Source organism: Pogoniulus pusillus, chromosome 6, assembly GCF_015220805.1.
Source record: "Pogoniulus pusillus isolate bPogPus1 chromosome 6, bPogPus1.pri, whole genome shotgun sequence".
NCBI classification, from domain to species: Eukaryota; Metazoa; Chordata; class Aves; order Piciformes; family Lybiidae; genus Pogoniulus; species Pogoniulus pusillus.
In genome coordinates, this window is record NC_087269.1 from 22,342,377 (window position 1) to 22,368,686 (window position 26,310).

Sequence of the window (26,310 nt, forward strand, 5' to 3'; positions counted from 1 at the left end):
GGACCATGCTGAAAGACAGCAACTGAAGTTGGATACTTGAAAATTAGCACATTCATATGAACTATACCAAAGGATTTTAGAGCAGTTTTCTGTTCTAAAGAGAGCAGTTTTAGAGTAAGCAGCTCATTGAACCACTAACGTTCATCCTCAGCATGTCTTGGAATGCAAAGAATTCCAGAGGACAAGGAAGAAAGCAAATGTTGTGACAACCTTTGACAAGCATTAGTGCGATGGCTAGGACATCTATCTGTCAAGTTGACAATGATGCCAGAAAAAAATGTAACAACTTACATGGGATCTTACTGAAAGATATCACATGCAGTATCAGTCAATACAGATTTATAACTAAGATGTCTTGTCAAACCAGTTCAATGTGATTCTTGCAAATTACAAGTTTGACTAATACAGACCAAAACTCAATCATTGGAATGAGATACTCCACACACTAACGTTGCTTAGCAGACCCCAATCTGTATCACAGTCAGCAAAAATGTGATGAGAGAAGGCCCTATAATATATCAGGATAGAGTATTACAAGCAGTAATTGTCAAAGGAAAGACATATCCAGACAGGACAAATAGTTATCTGTGAAGGTAATTAGTAAAGAGAACGATTTTACATCAGTTGTCTCAGAGCCACTGTGTGTGGATCACCGTATTGAACAGACTTTTCTCTTGTGCTCCTAAAATCTAGAGAGAAAACATCTTTGTGGGTACATGCTAAAACGCTCCAAGTTTAATGTGGAAAAGTGTATCCCACCTCAAGAAAATCAGCAAAAGATTTGGAGATAAAAAGAGGCTGCCTGAAATAGTATTTTCTTCCCATTGAAGCATCTGAGAAATCCTAACACCATCATTCAGTAGCACGTAAGAAAGATCTTCAGATGCTGGTGAAAAGAAAGAGGTAACTCAATCACCACTCCTATAATGAGATGGGCTACAGTGAGGACACTATCTTCAGGATCAAAGACTAAAGCCTGTGTTAAAAAAGATGATGAAAAAATGCATGAGGGGCTGCAAAAGAGCACGTCTATGCACACTTGTAATTCGAATGACTACAATATGAGGAATGCAAGTCTTGACCTTATTTTGTGATTTGTTCTTTTTCTTTGCAAATGGGGAGTTCTAGCATAGTTAATCAGAATCTGCTTGTCCTGGAGTTTCCTATGTCCACTGGAAACCAGAGGAAATAGGACTGCATTTGCGTGGCTCTGTATAAGCTAGTCTTTAGTGATGTACAATGAACTGGGAAGATGGGGTAATGCCAGTCATCAGAAAGACTAAAAAGGAGAAGCAAAGTTTCCCTCTAATGCCAGAGGTAAACTGATGCTGTTATCCATTCAGAGGGAGATGCTGCAAGGCCAAGAAAGGCTTAGCTTAGTAAATAAGTTTTTTCTGTTCACTTGTAAACTTAGAGTTCAATAACTACTACAATTATTACTCTGAGTTGATGCAGTTATAGACAGAGGAACAAACTGCCAAGTTCAAACTTAAGGGCAAATTAATTATTTACCATTGGGTACGTTCTGCTAGGAATTTTCAGGTCACATCTCTCACACAGTAACTGAAAATACATCTACTTTGACACTGCAGTAGCTGAGAAGTATTATATCCTCTTGTCCAGTGAGGAAATTCTCTCTCACAAACTACCTTGCTTCTTTTGACAGATTGATGTGAGCATATACCTTTTCCCTACCATGTCTGAACATCAGATGGGTAATAAACTGTTATCCTACAAGTTATTCATATACCTTACACCTCCTCTTCCCCTACCTCAGCCTCTGATTCACAGGTTTTAATTAGGAATAGCAGGCACTGTCCCACACTTCTAACTTCTTGCCTGCCTGCTGTATGCTCTAGTCACTACAACTATCTGGAGGTAGCTTTGTTAGCTCTTAGTAGTCTAGACAATTGTCCACGGTGCACACATTCTCCAGTTCCTCGTAGTACAACAGGTGGCTCGTTTTGAGCCACAAACATCAATATGCAAGTCTCCTTACCTCGATTGTGCTGCAAGAGGACAATAGTGGGATTGACGATCGTGGTAGAAGGATAGGCAGAGGACGACTTGTTGATGGAAGTAAAGGAGGTTGAACAGTCGGTGCCAGAGCCAGGCTGAGACACTTCATTTAGTACAGGACCTGGGTCCTGTAAGGAGAGCAACACACCATTAGCAGCATGCAAAAGGCTGCTACACTGGAAAAATCTGGAAAAAAAAACCCAAAAGGAATTTTAAACAGTCACAGCTAATTTTAGTAAAAATGGCATAAGCATGAGTGTTACCCTACTCAGTGTGGGTACCCTGCTCATTGTTAATGCAATTAGTTTGCTAAGGCAGTACTATAATTATTTGGTGTTGGGTTTCATAACTCCAATCCCAAAAGGAGGCATTAATTTAACCCGTCAGACCCCTTGGAGCAAACAGAGGGTGCCAGAAAGGAGCACAATCTGGCTGCGGTGCGTAAGACACAGACATCTTTCTCCCACTAAGTATATACACAAACATTTGTTTTGAAAGTATGCCTTTCATAGAAAGAAGTCAGATGTGCAAAACTCATGCAGTTCTGGAAAGAAACATTATTACTGCTGCCAGTTTGGGTAAGGAAGGTCAGAGAAATAAAGTTAGCACCACCACTCAGGGGATGTGACATCTGGTTAAAATGAAAAAACTCCAAAACCCTATAGAGAGTAAAGATTAGAACTTTAGCAAGAAAGATATTCAACATGACTCTGCCAGTGCAGCACATAGAGCAAGCTGTTCTTGCGCTCCTAAAGCAAACCACAGCTTTGGTTGTTCTGTAGAAACACAGGCTATGTCAGCAGGGAGACTGTAAAACCTAGTGCATCTTTGAAAAATCTCACTCTAGGGATAGCAGGCTTTTGTTGGTAGTAAGAGGAAAAGATAAAGAAGGGATGATGACTAGGACCCTCTGTGCCATTTTAGACTATTTTTCAAGCACCTTAAGGAATTTGGATGCACAGTTACTGTTAACAGGGAATAAGCATTCAAACAAAGACAGTATGGAACAGCATACCAGACTTTGGCACTCCTGCTGCTCTACTGCCAGACTGAAATGCTGCAGGCCACTGATCTGTAAAACGGAGCCAAGCATTCAGAGGGATTTTCATCACTATTAAAAATCTGAATATTGCTTCAGAAGAATTCCTGGCTTTTCTGGCCAAATGTAACTCAGTGCTCTTCCTATCTATCAGTCACAGAGGAAAGGACTTATAGGATTAGACAGGGGGCTAAACAAGGGCCAGAGTGAGGACTGGCACCAGAGCTAAGAGATACATGATAGTGAGAATTGGCCATAATCAGAACAAGCATCTGCAGCCTAGAGAGGAAACAGGGAACACCAACCCTGTTCTGCTGGTTGAAGGTGATCTTGCTCCAAGCAGCATCTGATCAGGCTGTATTTCATGAGAATATGAAAGAATAAATGGTCTTCAGAAATAGATGTCCTTAAGAGAGAAACCCAGCCCCATTTTGCTGTGTTTATACTGCAAACAACACAATTTAGGAAAAGGAGTGGGAGTCAGGGAGAGGTTTGAGGGAGTTGGATTTAAGCTTCACTTTGATAACTACAATATAAAGAAGCCCTCAAAGAAAAAAAAAATCAGATCAGAATATGCTCAGCAGCCACAGATTAATCACCAAAGTGGGTGAACAAAGACCACTTAAATAACTGGGAAAGAGCTCTATGACTGAATGCCTGAAGTAAGCATATCCAAAAGTGTTTCAAAACTCTCATCTCACGAAAACCAGGTGCTACATTATTTGCACTATTCTATGATTTGGATGCTAGCTGATTTTTTCTGACGTCTGCAGGCAGATTCCAAATTAGAAAAGAAAAAAAAAAGGACAAAGAAAAAAATCCCATCAGATCCCCCAAACTTTATTGCTCTTTGCAGAAAAAAAAAACCAAAACAAAACTCAAAGAACGACCAAACACCAAAATAACCACTAAAAGGCCAATACATTTTAAACTTTTAAAAATATCATCTTTGGTTGCTTTGTGGCTTGTTTTGGTTTTTTTCCCCATACGTGTCTGTTTGCTAGATCCCTATAGTCAGAGGCTCCATGTGGATCAGAAAGCATCATTATGAGAGGAAGAGGTTTCTGCTGAACTCTTACTTGTCCTTACAAGCAACCATATATCCAGAAATCTGTGTTTTTTAAGACTTCCAGCACAAGGATGGTCAAGTGCTTCTTTTTGCTTCTGCTGTAACTTTAGCTGAGAGTTACTTTTCCCTCTAGTTTCTGAGGACTTTTTTAAAACAAGTGATGAGTTTAAAAAGAAACAGAACCTAATCCAAGAAGAACACAGTAAATTTCCCTTTAAAGTGGTTGTGGATTGAATTCTTCAAAACTTTCAAAGATCAACAATTTCACTCTGAGAAGAGACTCTCCCTCTACTTATCCCATAGCACTCACATGCTTGAGAAGACTTTTAGCTCAATAAGTGATATTGCTGCTTGTAAGTCATTGGATATGGGCAGCAATCTTACACTGCTTTCAGCAGGGATTTCTGTAGGGACCATAGGGACTTGTTGCTCCAAGTGGAACACAAAACCAGCCCTAACCTGTTGCTGCTTTAAATGTTATTCAAACATGATTAAGGATGCTATTAAAAGAGCCTGAAGAGATCAGTTAGTTGCAGTTATTTTGTTTATACAGAATTCATTCTGAGCACATTCTGCAAAGACTCTTGAGGTGTGCATCACCTACCAGAACAGGCACAAAGGGATAGAGTCAAATTTTATTGCAAGGAGTCAATAGAAAGCTCAAAGCTGCACAAGGCAGTCACCAGGCATGCACTAGCACAGGGCATAAACAAGGTTTCAGTTGTCATGCTGTTGGCAGGGAATGAGTCATCACTCCTCTCTCAAGTTTAGTATTGCAAGGAGAAAGTAATTTTAATCTGGGAATACACATTTTGGTAAAGGGCAAGGAGGGTACTTGGCAAGCTTACTGTGTGTGAGATGACTCCAGTGATTTCAGGCTTCAAGCCTCTGTGCAAAGCCTCTGTGACTGGAGGGACAAGTGAAGGTGGTGACGAGAAGAATGGCAGTTTTGGGTAAACAGAGGGTAATGTAGCAGATGTGGAAGGTGCTTGGCTATGATGGAAACCTCTTTGGAGATGTGGGGGAATGAAATCATCTAGAGTTGGAAAAGTCAAGGGTGACCGAGGAGAAACAGTCTCAGGGAATACGGAGCTTTGCCCAAAAGGAACCAGAGGTGGTGGTGGAGTGCTGGAGCTGCCTTCGTGCTGTCTGTCTGGATTAACCTGGAGGAGGGGGACTACTATAACCCCAGGCTGAGCTGTGGTAGTGGCAGTGGCATCCTGTAGGAAACAAGGTGTTGTTATGCAATGGGGGAGATTGGTACTTTAGTCTAATGCAGGCATATAGTGTCATGCAAGGATGCACCCAAATTAATATGTAGCCCAAACAGATTTTCTTTCCTTAAGGGAGACATCTTCAGTCTTGCAGCCCTGGCCTCTATGAATACACGCAGTTTTTCACAAACACCTTCCTTTCCCTCATCACCCCTCATCTCCAGTGCTGTGCAGTGAGGCTGAATCACAGAACAGCTCTGCATTCACTATCACTTAAGAAGCACCAACCATCACATTACAGTTTGCTTCTTTCACACCTCCCTAAACTAGGAAGATCTTCACCAGCTCAACCCAAGCCCCTGCAAGCACCACACATACACAAACACACAGATAATGTTGGGAGGGTGCACAAGGGGTGTTAAGTATTATTGAATAGAATACTCCAAGACTCAGATGGCACAGAGTGCTCAGGAATTAGGTAGGAGGAAATAAAGCATTAAGAAAACATTGTAATGCATTAAAGAACCGTTCACACGGCTGAAAGAAAACAAGGTTATGGAGAAAACCTGTACCATGCTGCGTCCCATTGCCTTGTAGGGTGGCTGTCGCTGCTGAGTAAGGTAAGGCTCTTTTTTCATCCTGTCCTCTGTGGCAGCTGTGCTCTGGGGCTCTAGCACTCTGTCCCTCACAGCCTGCGGAGGTGACGACTGAGTCCAGGAGGGCTGGCCCGCACCATAACTAACTGCGTCTTTACTGAGGACAATGTAAAAATACGGCCTGGGAGGAACAGGAGGAGGAGGAGCAGGAAGAGACTTTCCAGTATCTGTTACAGAGGAAACAACGTTGGTGGCTGGTGCCTGAGTGAGCTCAGCACCCAAACTGGTACTGGCTGCTGGATCGTGTGTGGTGCCAGTGGAATTTTCAGATGCGGCTGAGCAAGTGTTGTTAGATAAACAAGCTACATATAGTTTGGTGACCTTTTTATCTGCCTTCGTCTCATGACTGGAATTCATTCCAGTCTTACTACTGGGATCTGCCCTGGCAGGGTTGCATTGTATGGATGATGTATCCAACGAAGAATGACTTTCTGAGAGTGGCTGCCCAGCATGCACCTCATCTTTGGGGCCTGAAGAGGGAGAATGCCCTGCTGACAAGCCTTGCTTCCCACTGGAGATGGCCCCAAAGGGGGTAGGTGATGAGAAGTAACACCGTGCACTGGCATTTGGTGATGCACGCTGCACATAAGGCTTGGGTGTACTCAGGTACACACAGTCCATGATGGGCACCGGCAACAGGTTGGTCACTTTAGTGTCAGTGCGAGGACGCCATGCAAAGCTTTCCTCTTTGGGAAGAGGAGGACGGGGAGGAGCAACAGCCTGCCCACACAGAGTCAAGATGGAAGAGAGGGAGAGAGAAAGTAGCACCAAATGAAAGGGAAAAGGAAGGGAAAAAAAATTAATTTAGAGAATGAACTTGGTCATTAGACCTGGGTTAAGCAGCTTTTAATACAGCAAAACAAAAAACAAATACAGTATCCGGAAGGTCAGTGCAGAATTCACTCACATACATCATCTCACACACTCTTAGCACTGCTCAGAGCAGCACACAAACTTTACCCAGTTCACAAACCTCTGCCTTACGCATTTCTTTCTCTGGACTAAATAAATCTCAGTGCTGTATTGTTTCGAGAGGCCTGCACAGCAACACCCACCATGCCCCTGAGAAAGTCTGAGTCAAGATTTAATATCCTGGCTAACAAGTGCTAATGAAAGCAGGCATGTGAATACTACAGCGTGCCACAGCTGGCTAAGTCAGTATTTCTTTCTTCCAAAATTCTCTTTAGGATTTTTCAGTCTTCAGAATTCTTTCAGAACTTCAGAACAATTAAAGTCTGTTGAGAAATCGAGTTCATAAGAATTTGCCTCCAGAGTATCAAGATCATCAACAGACAAATCCTGCTTTTAGTAAATAATAGAAAAAGCTCTGGTACTTTGCAGCACAGGTTGCTAACTTCACAACTGCCTGATGGATGTAACTCCCACTTCAATTACAGTGGTTCATTTTTTTTTCTGAAGGGTGAAGTTTGAAGTAAAATAACTTAGAAATAACTTATTACTTTGTTGCCAGTAGCTGAAAACTACGTACCACTGAAAGGAAGAGGGTTAAAACACCTGCCTAGTGAACAGCAGAGTCCTGTATTCTTGCAAATTAACCTTCTGGAGACTACAAAAATAGGTTTTACACACACACTGCTGTCATATATTTATGGACAAAGTTCACCAAACCACTGCTAAAAGGGCCAAAATCAGAGACTGGAGCTATCTTAACAAATCTGGAAAAAAAAACCTCCTTTAAAATTAGTCCACATATGATAGGTTCTGGCCACCACCTATCCTTGCTAAATGGATACAGAGCTATTTAATAAAATTACAGCTGCTGTATCAAAATCTACTATCCTCATGCTGCCCCTCTTATCCATCCTGCTTCCCTGATGTGTAAGACAGTGGAGAAGTGGGTTGGCGAGTGCTACTTCTAAAGGAGCTCTGCTTCTGCAACAGGCTCATTCCTTTTGATTCCTTAAGGAATCCTTCCTTGAGGAATCCAAAGTTTCAGTTTGGAGACTTCAAAGTGACAGAGTATTTCCCTAAATTAGGTGAAGCCTCATTTTACTACTACATAGTATTATCCAGAAATAGTAATTCACCATCTGAAATTGCTGTTTTCCATTTTATCTTCATTTGGACAGTAGTCCTTGAGGCTTCTATAAGAAGCACTATGTGCATCAGTGCACTCTCTGTTCATCAAGATCATTAAGGGACTACAGGACAGCTGCTAAGTATCAGGCAGTAAATGGCTTTCTCCTTTAAGGTGCCACTTCTTCCCATGCCTTCATCTGAGTTGTGTCTTCTTCCACTTCGACTTACAATTTCAGTAACTGTGCCTGTTCTGTGGCATTGCTTTAGGTCTCTGATGATGGGAACAGTCACCCTGATATGGGACAAGGCTTTAAAGGAACTCCGTTTAGCACAAGAAAGCAGTTTTCTTATCAACTTTCAGACTGCTTCTATGCAGAGCAACCACCCAAAAGAAAAACAGAGAGGTTACACTTCTCTTAACAGACTGACCTCAACAATTTGCCTTCAGGTACAAATAACCTTACAGTGCTAAAATTGAAAGGCTCTGCTTTAAGTTTGCATCAACCTCTAGGAAACAGACCAACATAAGAAACAGCAATAGAAGACTATTTCACCTTTTTTCTTGAAAACAAATAGCATTGCCCTCCTCATTCATTCACCAAGGAAACACTTTGGTGTACTTGGACACACCAAAGAGCTCCACAACACTGCTGATGTTGGCGTTGACCCCATTTTAAAGACGGGAAAAGCTGAGCACAGCAACTTACCCAAGTCTGCAGCAAGGTTTGGAGTTCAGCCCAGGACTCCTGACCATGAATCCAGTGCTTGAACTCAGAAGATCACTCTCAGGGTCACAGAAGATAGGCTTACCTGTGGCTTGCCGTCTGAGGAAAGGTTTGGACGCACACTCCTGTAACCCTTGGCAGCCAGAGAAGATGGCTGAGCATCCCCATTGGCATCAGTATTAGCTGATGACCTCCAATCATCTATGAGGGGAAGGAAAACTGAGATCACAGAAGATTCTCTCCAGATACAGGATAAGTGAAAGAAGGGAACTCTTTTCTTTTTCCTTTTTTTTTCCTCCCCAGGCAACAAGAAATACTTTCAAGAAAGCAACAGAAGCAACAACATAAGCAGCCAAAGTCTGTACCTGCTTCTGGGTTCTCTGGCTCCAGACCTAAATGTTTCAGAAAAAGGAGGGATGGAAGAGGTGAAGGTAGAGGATAGCATAGAAGAAAAGGAAAGAGGGGAAAAAATAAACCATTACAATTACAGAAAACACATACCAATTGAAGTTAAGAGCTGAGTTACTTCATTTCACATATAAAATGCAGAGCTGATAGGCTGCCTCATTACCATAGAGACCAGCCCTAAACATGATGCCCTCCTTGTTTCTGACCTTTGTAAACACAAGGCAATTCATTCAGAGCAATGAAGAAACAATTGTTCATTGACATTCTTATTTCAGAGGCAAAAAAGGCAGCCCGGATAGCTACTTTCTAAAGCTGCAGCTTTAGACATCCAGACACTATAAATCACTGGAAATGCAGGGACTCTGTCATTCAGCCATGATATGGGCCATGAAGACATACTGATTCTTAACAACATCACTGTGTACGATTAACTGAGATAAAGGACTGCCAACAAACGGATCAGGTTTTGCAGACTAAGTGCACGTACATGAAGTGAGTTACAGAATATGATGTCATGTTGCAACCTAGTCCCTGCAGCTAGATGCAATGCTTTAATCAGATTTTACCCACCTCCCACTGGGCTCCTGCCCACCCCTCCACCCATTTTGCTGTTTAAGTTATATGCAAAAAGCTATTCCAGCTCCAGAGTACATTTCATAAAGCAATAGAGAGAGTAAGCAAAGGAAGTATTAATGAGCTGATTTCCATAGTAATAGGCTCATTGCCATTCAAGCTGCTGGAAATTTATGAAGTCATCAACAGAAACGACAGAGGCAGTGGTGGGGGGTAGGAGTGAAGAAACGGAGAATGGCAAGGATGAAAAGAGGGTAGGTGTGCTAGTTTGAAGCAAGCTGGAATGTTTTGGTAAAAGAACTAGATAACGGGCAGTGAAATGAAAAACAATTGATGTCAACTTCTCTCATAGTCTCGCTGAGAACTCTGGGAAGAAGAAAGACTTTTTCTCCATTTTGTTTCTCACTCTTGCTTTTGCCTTAGACCTGGTCACATCTCATTAACCCTGCTCCTACTAACCTTGCTCCCTAACCTCTTGGCTGCACCTCTTTTCTTCCTGAGAACTGGGGTAAGGTTGAGAGGGCCGGGGGGAGGTGTTGGGGTGGTTTGAGAGCCCCTCCTGGGGACTCAGGTTTCTGGGAGGGGAGTTGTGCTTTTTGTATTGTTTATCCATTGTATATTTCTGTATATAATTGTATATAACTATATATATTGTAAATAGCTGCTTGTAAATTCTGCTAGCTGTAAATAAATTGCTTCATCTATATTCCCAGAGGCCGTCTGAGTTAGCTGGGGCAAATTCAAAAGTGTGGGGGGGCGGGGTAACCCCCAAACCATCACATTTTTTATTGGCTTTCCCAACGTGGGGCTAGATATTTTGGAGTGAGTGGAAATTAGCTCTGGGAATTAAGATGAAGCTAATCAAGCAGCTATTGTACTTGGTGGGGATTGCTGTGTGGCCTGTTTTCTGGTTTTTTGTGTACAACTGGATCAAAGATCAAATTGGTTATTTCTTGCTTCATGTAGTTTTTAAGAAGGCTAAAGTTAAGCTTTCAAACATGTTCTGGAGCTGGGGTGATTTTATTCTTGGTTATGCTGGTTTTAGTGTCACTGAGAATATTACTAGTGATATTACAAGAGTTTTTGTCAATAATGTTACAATCAATCGAGAGTCTGCTTTATCTACTGCTCTCATGAGGGTCATCCAGCCCCAAACTGAAATGCCAAATCCCTGCAAGGATTGCTACTCGAAACAGAGCATGGCATGGTTGCTGGGCATTATACTGGCTCTTGTAGTTTTAAATTTCATATTAATTTTGGCATTATTTGTGAAAAATTCAAAACCAGTTTCTGTAAGAGCTAGGAAAAATTCTGTGTCTCAGAAGCAGTCTCTTTCACAGCAAAACAAGGGAACACAGTCATCGGCTTCCCCCTTGCCAGCCTCTGCCCCTCCTTCTCCAAGTGCTGGGAACACGGCCAGTGTACCCGCCACTAACGTAAACAATAATGATAACAGGCAGAGTTCAGCAGGAGCCTCAGGAGGACAGGCAGGTACCCAAAATCAGAATGTCCCTAGCAACAATCAAAACACGTCAGGGTTGGCAGGCATCCCAGGAGGACAGGCAAATAATCCCACTAATGTTAATAATACTACTAATGCTGGTAACGCTAGCCCAGTCAGTCCAAATCCTAATGACACCAGCTCAGCCAATTCGAACCCCCAGCCAGCAGACCAGAACCAAAATCCTCCTGTTAAAAGCAAGGCAGATTTGAACTCACAAGCTCCAGGTCAGACCCCTAAGGATACAAATGCTCCAAGTCAGACTCCTAAAGATTCAAATCCTCCAGCAGACACATCCAAGTCTGTTGCTGCTCAGGCCCTTCTGGCACCTGCTAAGGCAAAAGCTAAGACAAAGAGTGGTTCGCAGGAGGATGTAAGAGATGGGACCTCTGGTGATCAGCAGCAAGAGGAGGAAGAGGAGGCAGTTAGTCTGCGAGACCTTGTAGATGTGCTGAGACAACAATACTCAAGTGAGAGGAGCGCTGTGAGGTTAGCTGCCAGGAGAGAGGATGGTTCCAATGAGTTTAGGAATGCTATGAGGAAGATTGTGTTAGGCCCGGCACCACCAGAACAACAGGAGGAAGAGGAGGAAGATGACATCCAAGGTTCCAAGGATCCACTCAGAGAAGTCAGGGAAGTTAGGAAGGAATACACAAGGGAATCAGGTGAGCCAATCCTAAGCTGGTTAGTGAGATGCCGTGGTATTGGTGCTAATGCTCTGCAGGTAGGAGACAAGTCTGCCAAGCAGCTGGGACCACTCACTAAGGAGAGTGGAGTGGACAAACACCTGGCAAGTCCTCTTGGTAGGGTTAGCTTGTGGACACGCCTTTTGTTGGCTGTGGCTATGAGATATCCTTCCCGAGATGATTTGCCATGGGCTGCCAAGAAGTGGAACACTGTTGAGCAGGGAATTAAGCTTCTGAAGGAGTTTGCTGTGAAGGAAGTGCTTTATGGAGATCATGGCACTCATGAGCCTGACGATATTCCTTTGGGAACAGGTCTCATGAAGAAGCTGATTAAGCTTGCTCCTTCATCCTATGCTAACATCTTGGCCAGTAAGTTTCTATCAAGGAGTGATAATGGAAGATCTTTCACTGTTGGTGAATTCACTGATCAGCTCAGGCAGATTGAGGACAGTTTGTCACATTCTGGTATAATCTGTGCCATAAAGACTATGACTACAGAGCTTAAAGATGGTATTAGAGATGGCATTAAGGAGAGCATGAAAGAACTGAAGGAGGATCTTACAACCTCAATTTCCAATCTGGTCAAGGATACCATTCCTGCATCATCTGAATGGGTGAATGTTTCTGCAGTCAGGAACAGACGCCCACCTCCTGCAAGGCAATTCCAGCCTAGGAGGAGACAAATTCCACCCAGACAGCAGCAATCACGTGCGTCACTGTGGATACTTCTGCGTGACACATACGGTGAGAACATGAACAAATGGGATGGTAAACCTACTTCAGCTCTTTCAAAGAGGGTCAGGGATCTGCAGAGTGGCAGAAACGGAGGCAGCAATGCCAGGAAAGTAGCTGTCACTTCTTCAGCTCCCGAGAGCAACTGCAATTGTTCCAACAGTTGCAGTTCCTCTCGCAACAACACCAATCACTGTGTACACCCTACATGCCATGTTCAGCATTAGGGGTGCCCTGCCTCCAGCCAGGAGGAGGAAAGGGATAGTGGAGAGAACCGAATCTATTGGAATGTATTCATTAGGTGGCCTGGCAGTTCAAGAGTTCGGAAATACAGGGCTTTAGTTGACACAGGTGCTCAGTGTACTTTATTGCCATCTAATTGCAAAGGGACAGAGTCCATTTCTATCTTTGGAATCACTGGTGGATCTCAAGAGTTAACTAAGATACAGGCTGAGATCAGTTTAACTGGTAAAGAGTGGAAGACACATACTATTGTAACTGGTCCTGATGCGCCTTGCATTCTGGGAATTGACTTTTTGAGACAAGGTTGTTTCAAAGATCCTAAGGGTCATAAATGGGCTTTTGGAATAGCATCTGTAGAGATTGAGGATGATAAATTGAAATTGTCTATTAGACCTGAACTTTCTGATGAATCTGCAGTTGTGGGACATCATGACATAGAGGACCTGGAAGTGCCAATTGCAACTCAAACTGTTCATCATAGGCAGTACAGAACTAACCGTGACTCTTTGTTGCCCATTCATCAGCTGATTCGTCAACTGGAGAGTCAGGCTGTCATCGAGAAAGCTCATTCACCTTTCAACAGTCCCATCTGGCCTGTGCGCAAACCTACGGGCGACTGGAGACTGACAGTTGACTTTCGTGCCCTCAACGAGGTGACGCCACCCATGAGTGCAGCTGTGCCGGACATGCTGGAACTCCAGTACGAGCTGGAATCGAAGGAGGCTAAGTGGTATGCAACCATAGACATTGCTAATGCTTTCTTCTCTATTCCCATAGCAAAGGAGTGCAGGCCTCAGTTTGCATTCACCTGGAGAGGAATCCAGTACCAGTTCAATCGTTTGCCTCAGGGGTGGAAACACAGCTCAACCATCTGTCACTCAGTCATCCACAATGCACTGGAGAAAGGTAAAGCTCCAGAGCACATCCAGTACATCGACGACATCATTGTGTGGGGCCAAACTGCTGAGGAAGTCTTCGAGAAAGGTAACAAAATCATTGACATTCTGTTGCAAGCAGGTTTTGCCATTAAGAGAGACAAGGTCAAAGGACCTGCCAGAGAAATTCAGTTTCTGGGAGTGCGGTGGCAGGATGGTCGCCGTTACATTCCTCAGGATGTGATCAACAAAGTCTCTACCATGGCAGTTCCCACCAGTAAGAAGGACACACTTTCTTTTCTTGGTGTGGTGGGATTTTGGAGACTACACATTCCTGGTTTCAGTCAGATTGTCAAACCTCTGCATGATGTGACTCGTAAGAGAAACAATTTTGAGTGGGGACCTGAACAACAAGCAGCCTTTGATCAAATTAAGCGAGAAGTAGTCCATGCAGTGGGCTTAGGACCTGTGAGATCTGGTCCAGACATTAAAAACATTCTGTACACGGCTGCCAGTGACAATGGTCCAACTTGGAGTCTTTGGCAGAGAGCTCCAAATGAGACACGTGGTCGTCCACTTGGTTTCTGGGGACGTTGTTACAGAGGTTCAGAGACAAATTACACTGCAACTGAGAAAGAGATTCTAGCAGCCTATGAGGGAGTGAAAGCAGCTTCTGAAGTGATTGGAACTGAGTCACAATTGCTTTTAGCTCCTAGACTGCCAGTTCTTAACTGGATGTTCAAGGGCAAAGGTTCATCACCACATCATGCCACAGATGCAACCTGGTCTAAATGGATGGCTTTGATAACCCAACGAGCGCGAATGGGTAATCTTGACCGACCTGGTCTGGTGGAGGTGATCACCAACTGGCCGGAAGGCACAGACTGTCCCAAACCTCCAGAGGAGAAAATAACTCGTGCTGAGGAAGCTCCTCCCTATGGTGATCTCTCTGATCAGGAAAAGAACTATGCTTTGTTCACAGATGGTTCCTGTCGTCTTGTTGGGAACAAGCGAATATGGAAGTCAGCAGTTTGGAGTCCAACCAGGAGAGTTACCGAAACGAAAGATGGTGAAGGAGAATCCAGTCAGTTCGCTGAGGTAAAAGCTGTTCAACTTGCTCTTGATGTGGCTGAACGTGAGAATTGGCCTATCCTTTACCTCTACACCGACTCGTGGATGGTAGCCAATGCTCTATGGGGTTGGCTGAAGGACTGGAAGAAGAATGGTTGGCAGAGGAAAGGAAAGCCTATTTGGTGTGCTGATCTATGGCAGGACATTGATGCACGGCTGGAGAAAATTCCAGTGAAGGTGCGGCACGTAGATGCACACATGCCTAAGAGCAGAGCCAATGAGGAACATCAACATAACCAGAAGGCAGATCAAGCTGCTAAGATTGCTCAAGTTGATACCAACTCTGAACTTGACATTGACCTTGATTGGAAACACCGAGGTGAGCTGTTCTTAGCTCGGTGGGCCCATGACTCATCTGGACATCAAGGCAGAGATGGAACATACCGATGGGCTCGTGATAGGTCAATTGACTTGTCCATGGATGCTATCACCCAAGTCATCTATGACTGTGACATTTGTGCTGCTATTAAGCAGGCTAAGCGAATTAAGCCCTTATGGTATGGTGAGAGATGGTCAAAGTACAAGTATGGAGAAGCCTGGCAGATTGACTACATCACTTTACCTCGATCTCGTTCTGGCAAGCAGTATGTGCTGACGATGGTAGAAGCCAGCACTGGATGGTTGGAAACCTATCCAGTTCCACATGCTACTGCACGTAACACCATTGTTGGTTTGGAGAGACAAATCTTGTGGAGACATGGAACTCCAGAGAGAATCGAGTCAGACAATGGTACTCATTTCAAGAATAATCTTGTGAAAAACTGGGCCAAAGAGCATGGTATTGAATGGATCTATCACATACCCTACTATGCACCAGCTTCAGGGAAGATTGAACGCTACAACGGTTTGCTGAAAACCACCCTAAAAGCCATGGGGGGTGGAACTCTGAAAAACTGGGACAAACATTTAGCACAAGCTACTTGGTTGGTAAATAGTAGAGGTTCAGTAAACAGAGCAGGACCTGCACAATCAGATTTGGTCCAAACAGCAGACGGTGATAAAGTTCCTGTTGTACATGAGAAGAATCTGTTAGGGAAAACTGTTTGGGTATTTTCTCCTTCGGGCAAAGGGAAACCTGTCCGAGGGGTGGTATCTGCTGAAGGTCCTGGTCATACATACTGGGTAATGCAGGAGAATGGTGAAATCCAGTGTATTCCACAGAGAAATTTAACTTTAGCTGAGAGAGTTTAAATTCAAGTTGTTAGGAGTTTTCTGTTCTAGGTAACATCGGCGCCCAACACTGAGAGAATCTACGATAGAATCTACAGTATGTGAGCACGAACCCAACATCACCTGGGAGTCCCTGTTCTGAGCTTTTGAATCACCTACATCTGATTGAAGTGTGAACTGAACTTGTATATATTGTTTTAGTGTAAATATTGGTTTAGATTAGATTGGAAAATTCTCAGCGATACTCTGAGCGAAGTAGACAGGGGTGGATTGTGCTAGTTTGAAGCAAGCTGGAATGTTTTGGTAAAAGAACTAGATAACGGGCAGTGAAATGAAAAACAATTGATGTCAACTTCTCTCATAGTCTCGCTGAGAACTCTGGGAAGAAGAAAGACTTTTTCTCCATTTTGTTTCTCACTCTTGCTTTTGCCTTAGACCTGGTCACATCTCATTAACCCTGCTCCTACTAACCTTGCTCCCTAACCTCTTGGCTGCACCTCTTTTCTTCCTGAGAACTGGGGTAAGGTTGAGAGGGCCGGGGGGAGGTGTTGGGGTGGTTTGAGAGCCCCTCCTGGGGACTCAGGTTTCTGGGAGGGGAGTTGTGCTTTTTGTATTGTTTATCCATTGTATATTTCTGTATATAATTGTATATAACTATATATATTGTAAATAGCTGCTTGTAAATTCTGCTAGCTGTAAATAAATTGCTTCATCTATATTCCCAGAGGCCGTCTGAGTTAGCTGGGGCAAATTCAAAAGTGTGGGGGGGCGGGGTAACCCCCAAACCATCACAGTAGGTCACGGGTGAAGCAGAATGGGAGAAAACAGAGCAGAAAGCAGTGCACTGGGCCTGAAATTACTGGAATTGCCCTTCCTCCAACAATACAGTCAAAAACGACGTAAGCTTTGCTTTCAAGAGCAAGCTTGATGCCCTCCTTCCTTAATGGCATCTTGCCTTTGGGAGTTCATCCTTTCTGCCAGAGCCACGACACTGGCCAGCTTTGTTATGCCTTGCCTTTCTCCTACAGTTAAAAAATTACATGTCTGCTGTTGAAAGATGGCAGAGCTACACCATGACACTGTCTATCTGGGACACTATCCCTGCCTCCCTTGACAACCCAAGGGAATGCTACAGTGGCACTAGCACCACTTGGCCTCCTTCTGTTCTACCTCATGCCTGGAACAGAAGGTGGTGACATGGACCTGCCAGGGAGGAAAAAGAAAAAAAAAAAAGTCTTGGTGCTTCTGACAGCAAAAAGAAGCTGTAAACAAATTCAAGCCAATGAGTGAGAGGTCATGAAACCTGCACTAGGACAGAAGAGGAGTCAGTTTCCTTCCACTTGCTGAGTCTTGCAAGAGGTTTCCAACTATGCTACAGGATACGGGGCTTTACATTGTAGCTAAAAAAAGTCACCTCAAGATGCTCGACTGACCTGCTTTGAAGTTACTCTGAGCAACATATTCCAGTTAATCTTCTACCCACTTACTTTCAGGTCGCTCAACATCCTGAGGACATGGGGAAGTGACATTCTGATTCTCTTCACAGGCTGGAGATGCCCGGAGGGTCACAGCTCCTTTTCCGCTGCAGACTTTCGTGGGATCCGTTCCTACAGGAAATGCACATGCATGGAGGAGACACATTGAAACACATGATACAAAGCTATTAGGAGCCATCAGAGCTGTAATTTTGTCATGGCTGCCTCCGGGTGAATCAGTATAGTAATGTTTATGCTGATGAAGATTAGCTCTGGATTTAAAGCACTGAGAAATCAAAGCAGTTTCATATTCATGTAACTGATGAATGAAGTTTTGAGTCAGAGTAACAGAAAGGAGGAAAAAAAATGATGAGTCTTCAAACCAAATTTCACAAATCCACTTGCTTTATTTGGTCTGGTTTGTGTGGAGACATTGTACTAGCAAGGATTCTCCTATTACACCCATGGTTTTTCTATAGGGATGTCCCAGTGGTATAAAGCAATAAAATTTGTGTGCTGAAGCCTTCAAAATGCCTTCTGTGCACTGAAAGTTTTTTAAAAAGTCTCACGGCCACTGGGGGATAAAATTTTCCAACTATCTTGAATATGCTCAAAAGGCAGGGTACTGCAGCCACCTCCTTGCCACCTCCCCAGTTCATGGTAATGTTTCACCTTCTGAAAGGAAGCTGAATTCCAAAACCCAGGACATTTAACATATACCTGTTCAAATCACCATGTGATCCAGACACCAGATCATGTCAGTGTCCTTGCTGAGGCCTAGTTCAGCACAGCTCCTGTGCAGGCTTACCTTTGTCCATTCAGATTTGACTTTTTAGTTCCTGACATCCTATTAAATAATAACAAATCAGTACTTCAAGGCTGTCTTCCTCCCCTTACTTAAAATCCTGCCAGAGAGTTGCTTCTTGTGAGATACACATAAAAACAATAAGCCTGAACAGTCTCAGTTATCTAAGCTACTTCCACAGGAAAATACATCACCTCTTTCTTGTGCCCCACTACTGACCCTGTAGCTGTCATTAACATTTCACTTTGATCTACTGAGATGCTAGTCCTACCAAGACACTGCACAGAGATCCTGAAGAGGTACTGAGCATGTGCTCTGTTACATGAATGACAACATAATCTTTATTTTTATGGAATAAGAATCACAATATCTCTTCACAAGAAGGGATCCAGATCCTCTCTAGGAACTGTTACTATAACAAAAGTTGTGCCTTCAGACTGGAAATAGGGCGTAAAAGCTGATGTTTATTGCCCAGACAATAGTCCATGTTTGTGCAGATCAGTTCTCCCTGCCTGATTTCAGTAAGATAATATCCAATTAAATCCACACCACTATAGTACCTATATACAAACAACACCTCACTTAAGGTTGCAAAACACACAAACCACATCCAAAGTGGCCACAATATATGGAAACATCAACAGAGCCAGATGGACAACAGCAGTAAAGGGAAAGACCCCACAAATGTCAGACATCCAGCTCATATCAAAATCTCTCTACACTGAAATCACCACAGTTTTGGTTTCATTGAAAAACATAGCTTCAGATCCACACTTAGGACTGGAGAAAGGATGGAAAAAGTAAGGAATCAGGGGATACTTTTCTACAGTTCAGTCTTTAGTTGATATAGGCATCACTGAGGCAGTCTCTCTTAGGGGAAAGACTATCCACAGAGACATATCAAATGCTGCTTCATCCTTAAATACACTACATCTGCACTCACATACCACAAATAATCATACCTATGACCACCTACATGCCTGGTGAAACAAAAACTGGCTTCTCTGATTTTTGTGTGATCCAGATAGGGCCAGGATTTTTGGCCAGGCATACAGTTCTGGCTATCATACCAATCCACACAGCCCAGCACGCAGCTCAAAGAGTCTATGGACTCACTTTCAAAGCAGAGAACAAAGGTTTAAGCTCTCAGATTTTGGTTTCAAGAGTCCTGTAACTTTGAGGCATAGACACACCAGGAGTCACCTGGCCTGATTTAGATATCCACTAAAGTGCAGGTTAGCTGTTTTCCTCTGCCTACAATTCTGTTCACAGGCACTACAGAGAAAAGGAAACACTTAAAATTTCAAGGTGCCATAAATGTCTCCATCATACTGGAAGAGAATCAAATTTGGGAATGCTTAAAAGATTTGAAGATAAAATGTCTATCATACTATTTCAACTTGGGAGAGAAAGAAATATCCAAGATGTTGAATTCCCTCACATCTAGTAGATGGCAATAAGTACGACATGAGCACTGCACTAGTCCAACAGAATACAGAAGAGAACAGCACGATCAGCTGGCCTAAACTGACTGTTCAGATCCAGCAAGGTTAAAAAAAACTCTTGCACTTTTAGTGGGAAAACATGTGCTCTGGGAGGGGAGTGACAGCCTAACATTCTTATAATGGTTCTGTAAAGTCAGTGCACATACAAAAATCAAAACCATACCACCGATGTTGAACTATGCTTGAACCAATGAAACACCATCTCTGACAGCCATTTACTTCACAAAGACTAAAGATATACAGGAAACACTCTTTGGTTCATCAAGCGTTTGGTTCAAAATGAGGCTGTACTAACATTACTCATTAGTAGAAGAGCTTACAACGATCCCAGATTCAAGTAGACACAATTATGTCTGCAGAGGAGCAGCATAATTGAGAACACTGTATTGTGCCATCAAGAGCTAACTTTATTACCTACTGCTGAAATCTACAGCTCTGGAAACAGTGAGAAGAGGATGAAGCTGAAAACTAGCCAAAGTGTGTGGGTGAAGCAGAGAGAGAGAGGGAAAGAGAGGACAGAGTGATGGACAACTAACGCATGGTGGGGGACAAAGGAAGAAAGATACCTGTAGGCAGCACTAGGTGAGGAGAACTTTTCACTTTCTTCACAGGGATTATTTTAACGGCAGAAATAGAGCGTGTACATAAAGGGACGTCAACAGCTGCAAACACAAAACTGTAAATGGCACATCCAAAAAGGGAAGAACAGAGTTTGGGAAGCATGCCACAAAATTTTCTAATGTACTTGGAGACACAATAGCAGGAAATTTCAAATACAAAAGCAGTCTAGAGAGCAGTGATGCAACCATTAAAAATACCCCTTTGCTCGCCTCAGTTCAGGATGTGTCTGTTTTATGCACTACACGGAACTACTTACTGACTTGACTAATTGCTGACTGCCACTATGCTCCAGGCACAAGGAATCTGGAAGCATTAGTTTTCAGATGCCATCAAACAACAAAAAAAAAATTAGCATAAACATTTAGCTGAGATGCACTACATGCAAAACCAAACATGTTAACATTAATATGACTCAGTTAAAACAAAATAAAATGAAAAAATAAGGATTGGAAGGTTGAGAAAGAAACATTAAACTAGCCATGGTACATGAATTCTGGTTCTTATGGCACACAATTTACAAGTAGAGCAACAGAAGGAAGTGAAATGTGACATAATCTTGAAAACAGTCCCGTGCCAAAGGGTAGCATCAAAACATCCACTTCTTTCCAGACAGAAGATATTTCTGCTGGATTTCACAACTAGCACACCAGTTATACTAGACCCAGTAACACAGAGGAGACCCATACAGAGCACTGGACAAAAGTCTAGCAACTGTTACAAAACTGTCCAAACCAGGTGGTAATTTCTCTCTCCAACTCTGCTGCTAATGTGAGGTGGTGGAGCTAACTAAATGCAAAGGCAAGTTACACAGAAGCGAATCTCAACAGGATTCGCTAAGACAAACATTTTTACATCACAGCTCCAACCAGAACAACTGGAGTTGTGCTCTTGATTTCTGCAGACAGGATTTTCTCCTTTAAAACCTAAGTTTTCTGCATTTATTAACTGGAAAATTCTAGTGCTCCCTCACATTGCATGCCATCTCTCAGGCCTCCAAAATCAGGAGAAAGAGGAACTCTGGGTTTAATACTTTACATACCAATACTGAACACTAGGCTGGTCTGAGGGAGGCATTGACATCAGGGCGGTGTGCACACCCCCTCTTGTGGCAGATCTTTCTGGTCCCTGGCAAAACTAGATTGTATAGATCCTAATGTAAAAAAGGGCTCTCGGGCAAGATGAATGAGGCTGAGCTTGACAGAGATTTTCAAACCACATTAAACCATTTATTTTTCATTTGATGAGATTGTTTTAAATTCTTTCTTTTATAAAGGAGTAACGCAAATCAAACACTCTTCTCCCCAGGGACTGGAGACCCTGGAATACAATAGATTCCAAACAGCTTGTGGTTTAGGAAACAACTCTAATTCTGTTCTGCTCTGTAACTGTCTGGGTTCATCCATCTACAATGCAGTCATAATACTAACCACTATAAAAAGGCATCAACGAGAAGAAAGGAAATGAAACCAGCAGAAGACCAACCCATACAACCACATAGTTTCGCCCTGCCAAAACACATACCATCACTATACAAACCTAAATGCTATAAAGCACACTGCAAACCTGGTGGTGTTAATGTGAAGACTGGTTTGTTTGGGTGAGTTTGGGGTTTCAATTATTGCTGCTAATGACAGATTCTTTTTTTAATTACTTATATGGTTAGTTCTTGTCCTTTAATCCTTGTCTCCAACCTTCACCTCCCACTGAAGTTAGCTGAATTCACACATGGGCATTCACAAACCCATGTTGGCTAAATACACTAACAAATTGATTCACAGGTGCTCACAAGTACCACAAGTAGCACACAGCTTTCCTCAAAGCAGCACTAAAATATACAGAGAGGCAAAGCCAGCCTGCCTCCTGTAAGAGACAAAGAACACTTGTTGAGCTAAGAGACGCTGCTGCTGACATGGTGCAGTACAAGGCTTTTCTTGTATCAGTCGCCAAGCAAACTAAATTTGGAAACCCCTGCTGTAACGAGAGTCCAGGGAAATCAACCACATCACACAGCTAACATGCAGGGGGAGCTGCAGAGATGACTCTGAAAACCCACCTTTTTCTTGCCCATTGCTGCTCAGACCATTAACAAAAGTTTTTGCAACATCTATTTCTTCTTGTTCTGTAAGGCAAATGAAGAAGCAGATTACTTCAGAGTAAAAATCTCTGCAACTGAACGTACCCTATTATAAGTGGATGACATGGGTCAGTTCTATTGGATTAATGAACTATGAAGCATTCTTACTATCTCAGGAGATGCTGGAGACACAAATCTCCTCAGATGACAATACTGTTTCCCCTTTCTTTTTCCTGCCTGGCTCGTAACCTCTTTTAAACAGGGTCTGCCTCTGTATGTGCATAGGGCATAAAGCTCAGTGATGAGACTTTAAAGAAAGATTTTTCAAGTTTACAACATCCTCATCTGACATGAGGAAAACAGTCTTAATTCAGAGAGACACAGAAGATGGTGCTGGAAAGAACTTCCAAGGATTATCTAAAGCCATATTCCTCACTCATGCCAGAAACAATTCTACTTTAGTCATTGCCTAAAAATATTTGCTCAATGAGTTCTTACAAACTTCCAAAATCACTCTAAAACAACCTGTTCCTGTGCTTCACAACCTGGAAGCTGATCAATGCTTAAGCCAAATCTCCAGCTCATATTTTTCAGACTCCAATTAGTCTCCCAGCTTTCCTCTGGGCTCTCTCCGCATAGTTTTTCTCAAAATGTGGTGCTAAAAATTGGACATGATATTCCATCTGAGACATGATAATGTGCTAAAATCAAGTGGGAATATTATTCCACAGGTCTCACATATGTATGGTATCTGCTTTGTTTTTCACTCTTAGACTGTTGCTCAAAGCCAGAAGTTTTCCTCTTCTCAATCAGCCTCCATTTCCTGGTCTTTCAGTTTTGGTTTGAATAGGTGATTTTTCCTATCCAGACGTCAAACTTTGCATTATCCCTACTACAACATACCATATTCTTTCATTTTTTAAAATGTAATCAATAATTATTAATTCCTGTATTTCAAAGTGAAAGAAGCTAAAATAACCTGCTCCAGCTCAAGAAGTTTCTAGTAATAATTTTGAGCATTATTGGCCAAACTGAAACAACAAACACAAATCCAAGACTCTTTTTATGATCAAGCAATTTCACTATTGCCTTAATAGCTTAGATTCCCTAGGCACTTTTAAGGGCTTTGACTCTTTTCTGGGAGGCTGAATAAGAATTTTTTAAAAATATAGCACAATTGCACCAGAAACAGGAATATTTCTAACAGTAAGTAAGAATGTCAGTGAGGGCAAGTGGAACACAACACAGACTTACCAGAGTTCATTGTGGCAGAGGAACTTGCCTGTCTCACGTCTGGATTTTGTTTATGTCTGTTTAAAGGGAAAGGCAGAATGGTTACGTTCTGTTTCATGCCTGCCCAGATAGCACTACACAAGATGCTGAACATTGATCAGGAAAGTCATAACAGCTACCACTTTAAAGAATCTACTTTCAATACCCAAAAGGATGTATATCTGCCACTGATAATATTTTTTTGCTGAAAATTATCAGAAATTAAAGATTATTTCCACCCAATAAAAGTACTACTTTCAGACTTTATACTACTCCTCAGCATTAAATTGTAAGATACCGATTAAAGCCTAAGAGTCTATATAAGGCAAAGTGCAAATCTGGCTAGCTTCCAGTATATAAAATGTGAATGACCTTTAAGAAAAATTCCTCAGTGAGACTAAAAGCTTTAAGCTAAAACCCTCAACTGAAGTCACTGCCATACTTCAAGGCAATCTCTTGCTCAGATCAAAGTCAGTCTCTCCTTTGAAGAATGTGACAATACAGAAGAGATGCTCTTGTTAAAATGCCTACTAATTTTTGCACCAATCACTTCCAGTCCTGCAATGCTGCTGATATTTTCAGGATCAGACCCAGGATTCTCAGAATCAGTAAGTGAAACTTTAAAATTAGGTTTAATCCTACTGGGATGAAAGGCTCTGAAATTACCAACTCGAGAGAAAAAAAATACTAAATGGGAACCAGCAAAGAAAAGAAGTCAGTTTTCATGGTCATGACAGTCTGCAGAGGACAACTGTGAGCCCTAACTGTACTCAGCGACCACTCCCATGGGGACTTGCTATCTGCGGCAAACAAACAGGTTTCAATGTCGCACCACAGACGTTGGTTGAATAATCAGAGTGGCATTTCTACAAAACAAGTCTGTGTTTGCTAAGATCTCTCAACTCTCTAAAGGTTCTACAAACCTTTCAATTTTGTGTTCCAAACTTTTTTACCTCACTCAAATGGCTTTCATGACATGAATACATATAGATACTTGAAGTTGCAAAATCACACATAAATAGAGACCCTGATCTGTTAAGTATATGGAAAAACTGCTCAGAGAAACAAGAGACTTGGAGATTATTGTTCTGCTGTTACATGAAATGGAGGCAGCAATGGGACACTGTAAGAGGTGGAAATTGCCTTCAGGGAACTGAGTATGCATTCTTGCCTCAAAAATCCCCATTCGTGACTAGCATTTGCTTCATACCAGACAGAATATAATGAGTATGCTCAACAGATAATCAAAAGACAAGAAAATTCAACAAGCAAATATAGTAACAGATCAGTGTGTAAAACCAGCCAGTATCTGGACTCACCACTTTGCCACCCCAACCACAGTTGCCAAAACATAATGATTTAAACATTTTCTTCATTAAAATATCCACATAATACATAAATTATGGGTTGGTGAAGGCTCAGCAGGACGCAGTTTAACTCTGAGTTGATCCCAGTAAAATGCAGCGTGAAGTGGTGGGTACAGTCCAAAACCAGTCAACAACAAAAGCTGAATCCAACCAAAAAAGTCTGCTGTCCAACTTTGCCTGCCCATCCAGTACCGGCTTTTTGATTCTACCATTTTGTATTAGCAGGAAATACCTTGAAATAGTAATGGTTGACACTGCCTGAAAATTTAGACAAATGTACTTAACAATACTGCTCTTTCTTGACCTCCATACCGTTCATTGATGGAAAGATGCCTCAATTCAAACAAAGCAGAAAGCAACAGGTGAAAATGCTAAGCTATCCAGACTAACGAGGTTTGTAGCAGCATCACGCTATTCTAAGTATATAAAATGTGATGAGTTAAACTCACTGGATAAATACAAATTCCTCCTTAGGGCATGAAGGAAACCACAAGATGAGGAAGTACTACAGTAAGTCTCAACTCAGTGTTAGGATTAAAGCAATTCTGAAGCTGAGGAGGTTGCTAGTACCCAGGAGTTTTGACTTGACTTGCTTGTAGCAGCTCATAGAGTGCACCAGTGCCAACAGAAAGTTTCTTCCACTTCAAGCATCCACAAAAGGTTGCAAACTTTCTTCTGATATACAAGATTATAAAGGTGGGGAGTGAGGGGGGAGGGGGTAATCTAGTGTATCACCTTTTCAGGAGTGGAAGTCAGAAATACTAGTTTGTGTCTGGGCAAGGGCTGCTGCAGTCCCAGAGCAACACATGTCCCCTTCCACAGTGCCTGAATCCAAGCGATAAAACTTGTGATCCCATGCTTCATGCTTTTTAAACTGTCCTCTATTTAGAAACAGTGACATTACAAGTGCCACAAAACTCTGATTTCAATGATTTCTTTTTGATTCAAGAGTCTTGACACTGCTTACAGTTTAAAGCACTGACCTTCACTGCATTATAAAAAGCATTAAGGAAAGAATTCACACCAAAGAAAGCACAATTTTTTAGCCTTAAAAGAACAAATCAATTTTCACAAGAAGTGACTTGAGGATAAAAATAATATGATAATTAA

The 26,310-nt window shown here is 42.4% G+C and overlaps 2 protein-coding genes across 34 annotated transcripts in view; both read right to left on the minus strand.

Annotated features, from left to right (window-relative positions):
- SORBS1 (sorbin and SH3 domain containing 1) overlaps positions 1 to 26,310 on the minus strand; it is a 187,137-nt gene that overhangs the window by 51,578 nt on the left and 109,249 nt on the right. For 27 of the 33 annotated variants that reach the window (XM_064144863.1, XM_064144867.1, XM_064144861.1 and 24 more), the window contains exons 4-11: positions 23,816 to 23,871; positions 22,541 to 22,606; positions 20,433 to 20,528; positions 17,569 to 17,688; positions 9,128 to 9,154; positions 8,848 to 8,963; positions 4,976 to 5,347; positions 2,000 to 2,147 (exon numbers count right to left, since the gene is read on the minus strand). In XM_064144863.1, coding sequence (XP_064000933.1) covers positions 2,000 to 2,147; positions 4,976 to 5,347; positions 8,848 to 8,963; positions 9,128 to 9,154; positions 17,569 to 17,688; positions 20,433 to 20,528; positions 22,541 to 22,606; positions 23,816 to 23,825 — 955 coding nt within the window. In that variant the 5' untranslated portion in view covers positions 23,826 to 23,871. The remainder of the gene's footprint in view (positions 1 to 1,999; positions 2,148 to 4,975; positions 5,348 to 8,847; positions 8,964 to 9,127; positions 9,155 to 17,568; positions 17,689 to 20,432; positions 20,529 to 22,540; positions 22,607 to 23,815; positions 23,872 to 26,310) is intronic. The other 6 variants (XM_064144880.1, XM_064144879.1, XM_064144878.1 and 3 more) reach the window with 3 other exon arrangements.
- LOC135175757 (A-kinase anchor protein 1, mitochondrial-like) lies at positions 5,294 to 6,801 on the minus strand (the record flags this gene model as incomplete). Its single annotated transcript, XM_064144049.1, has 1 exon — positions 5,294 to 6,801. A coding segment is annotated over one exon (993 nt), but the record flags the coding sequence as incomplete, so codon positions are not given.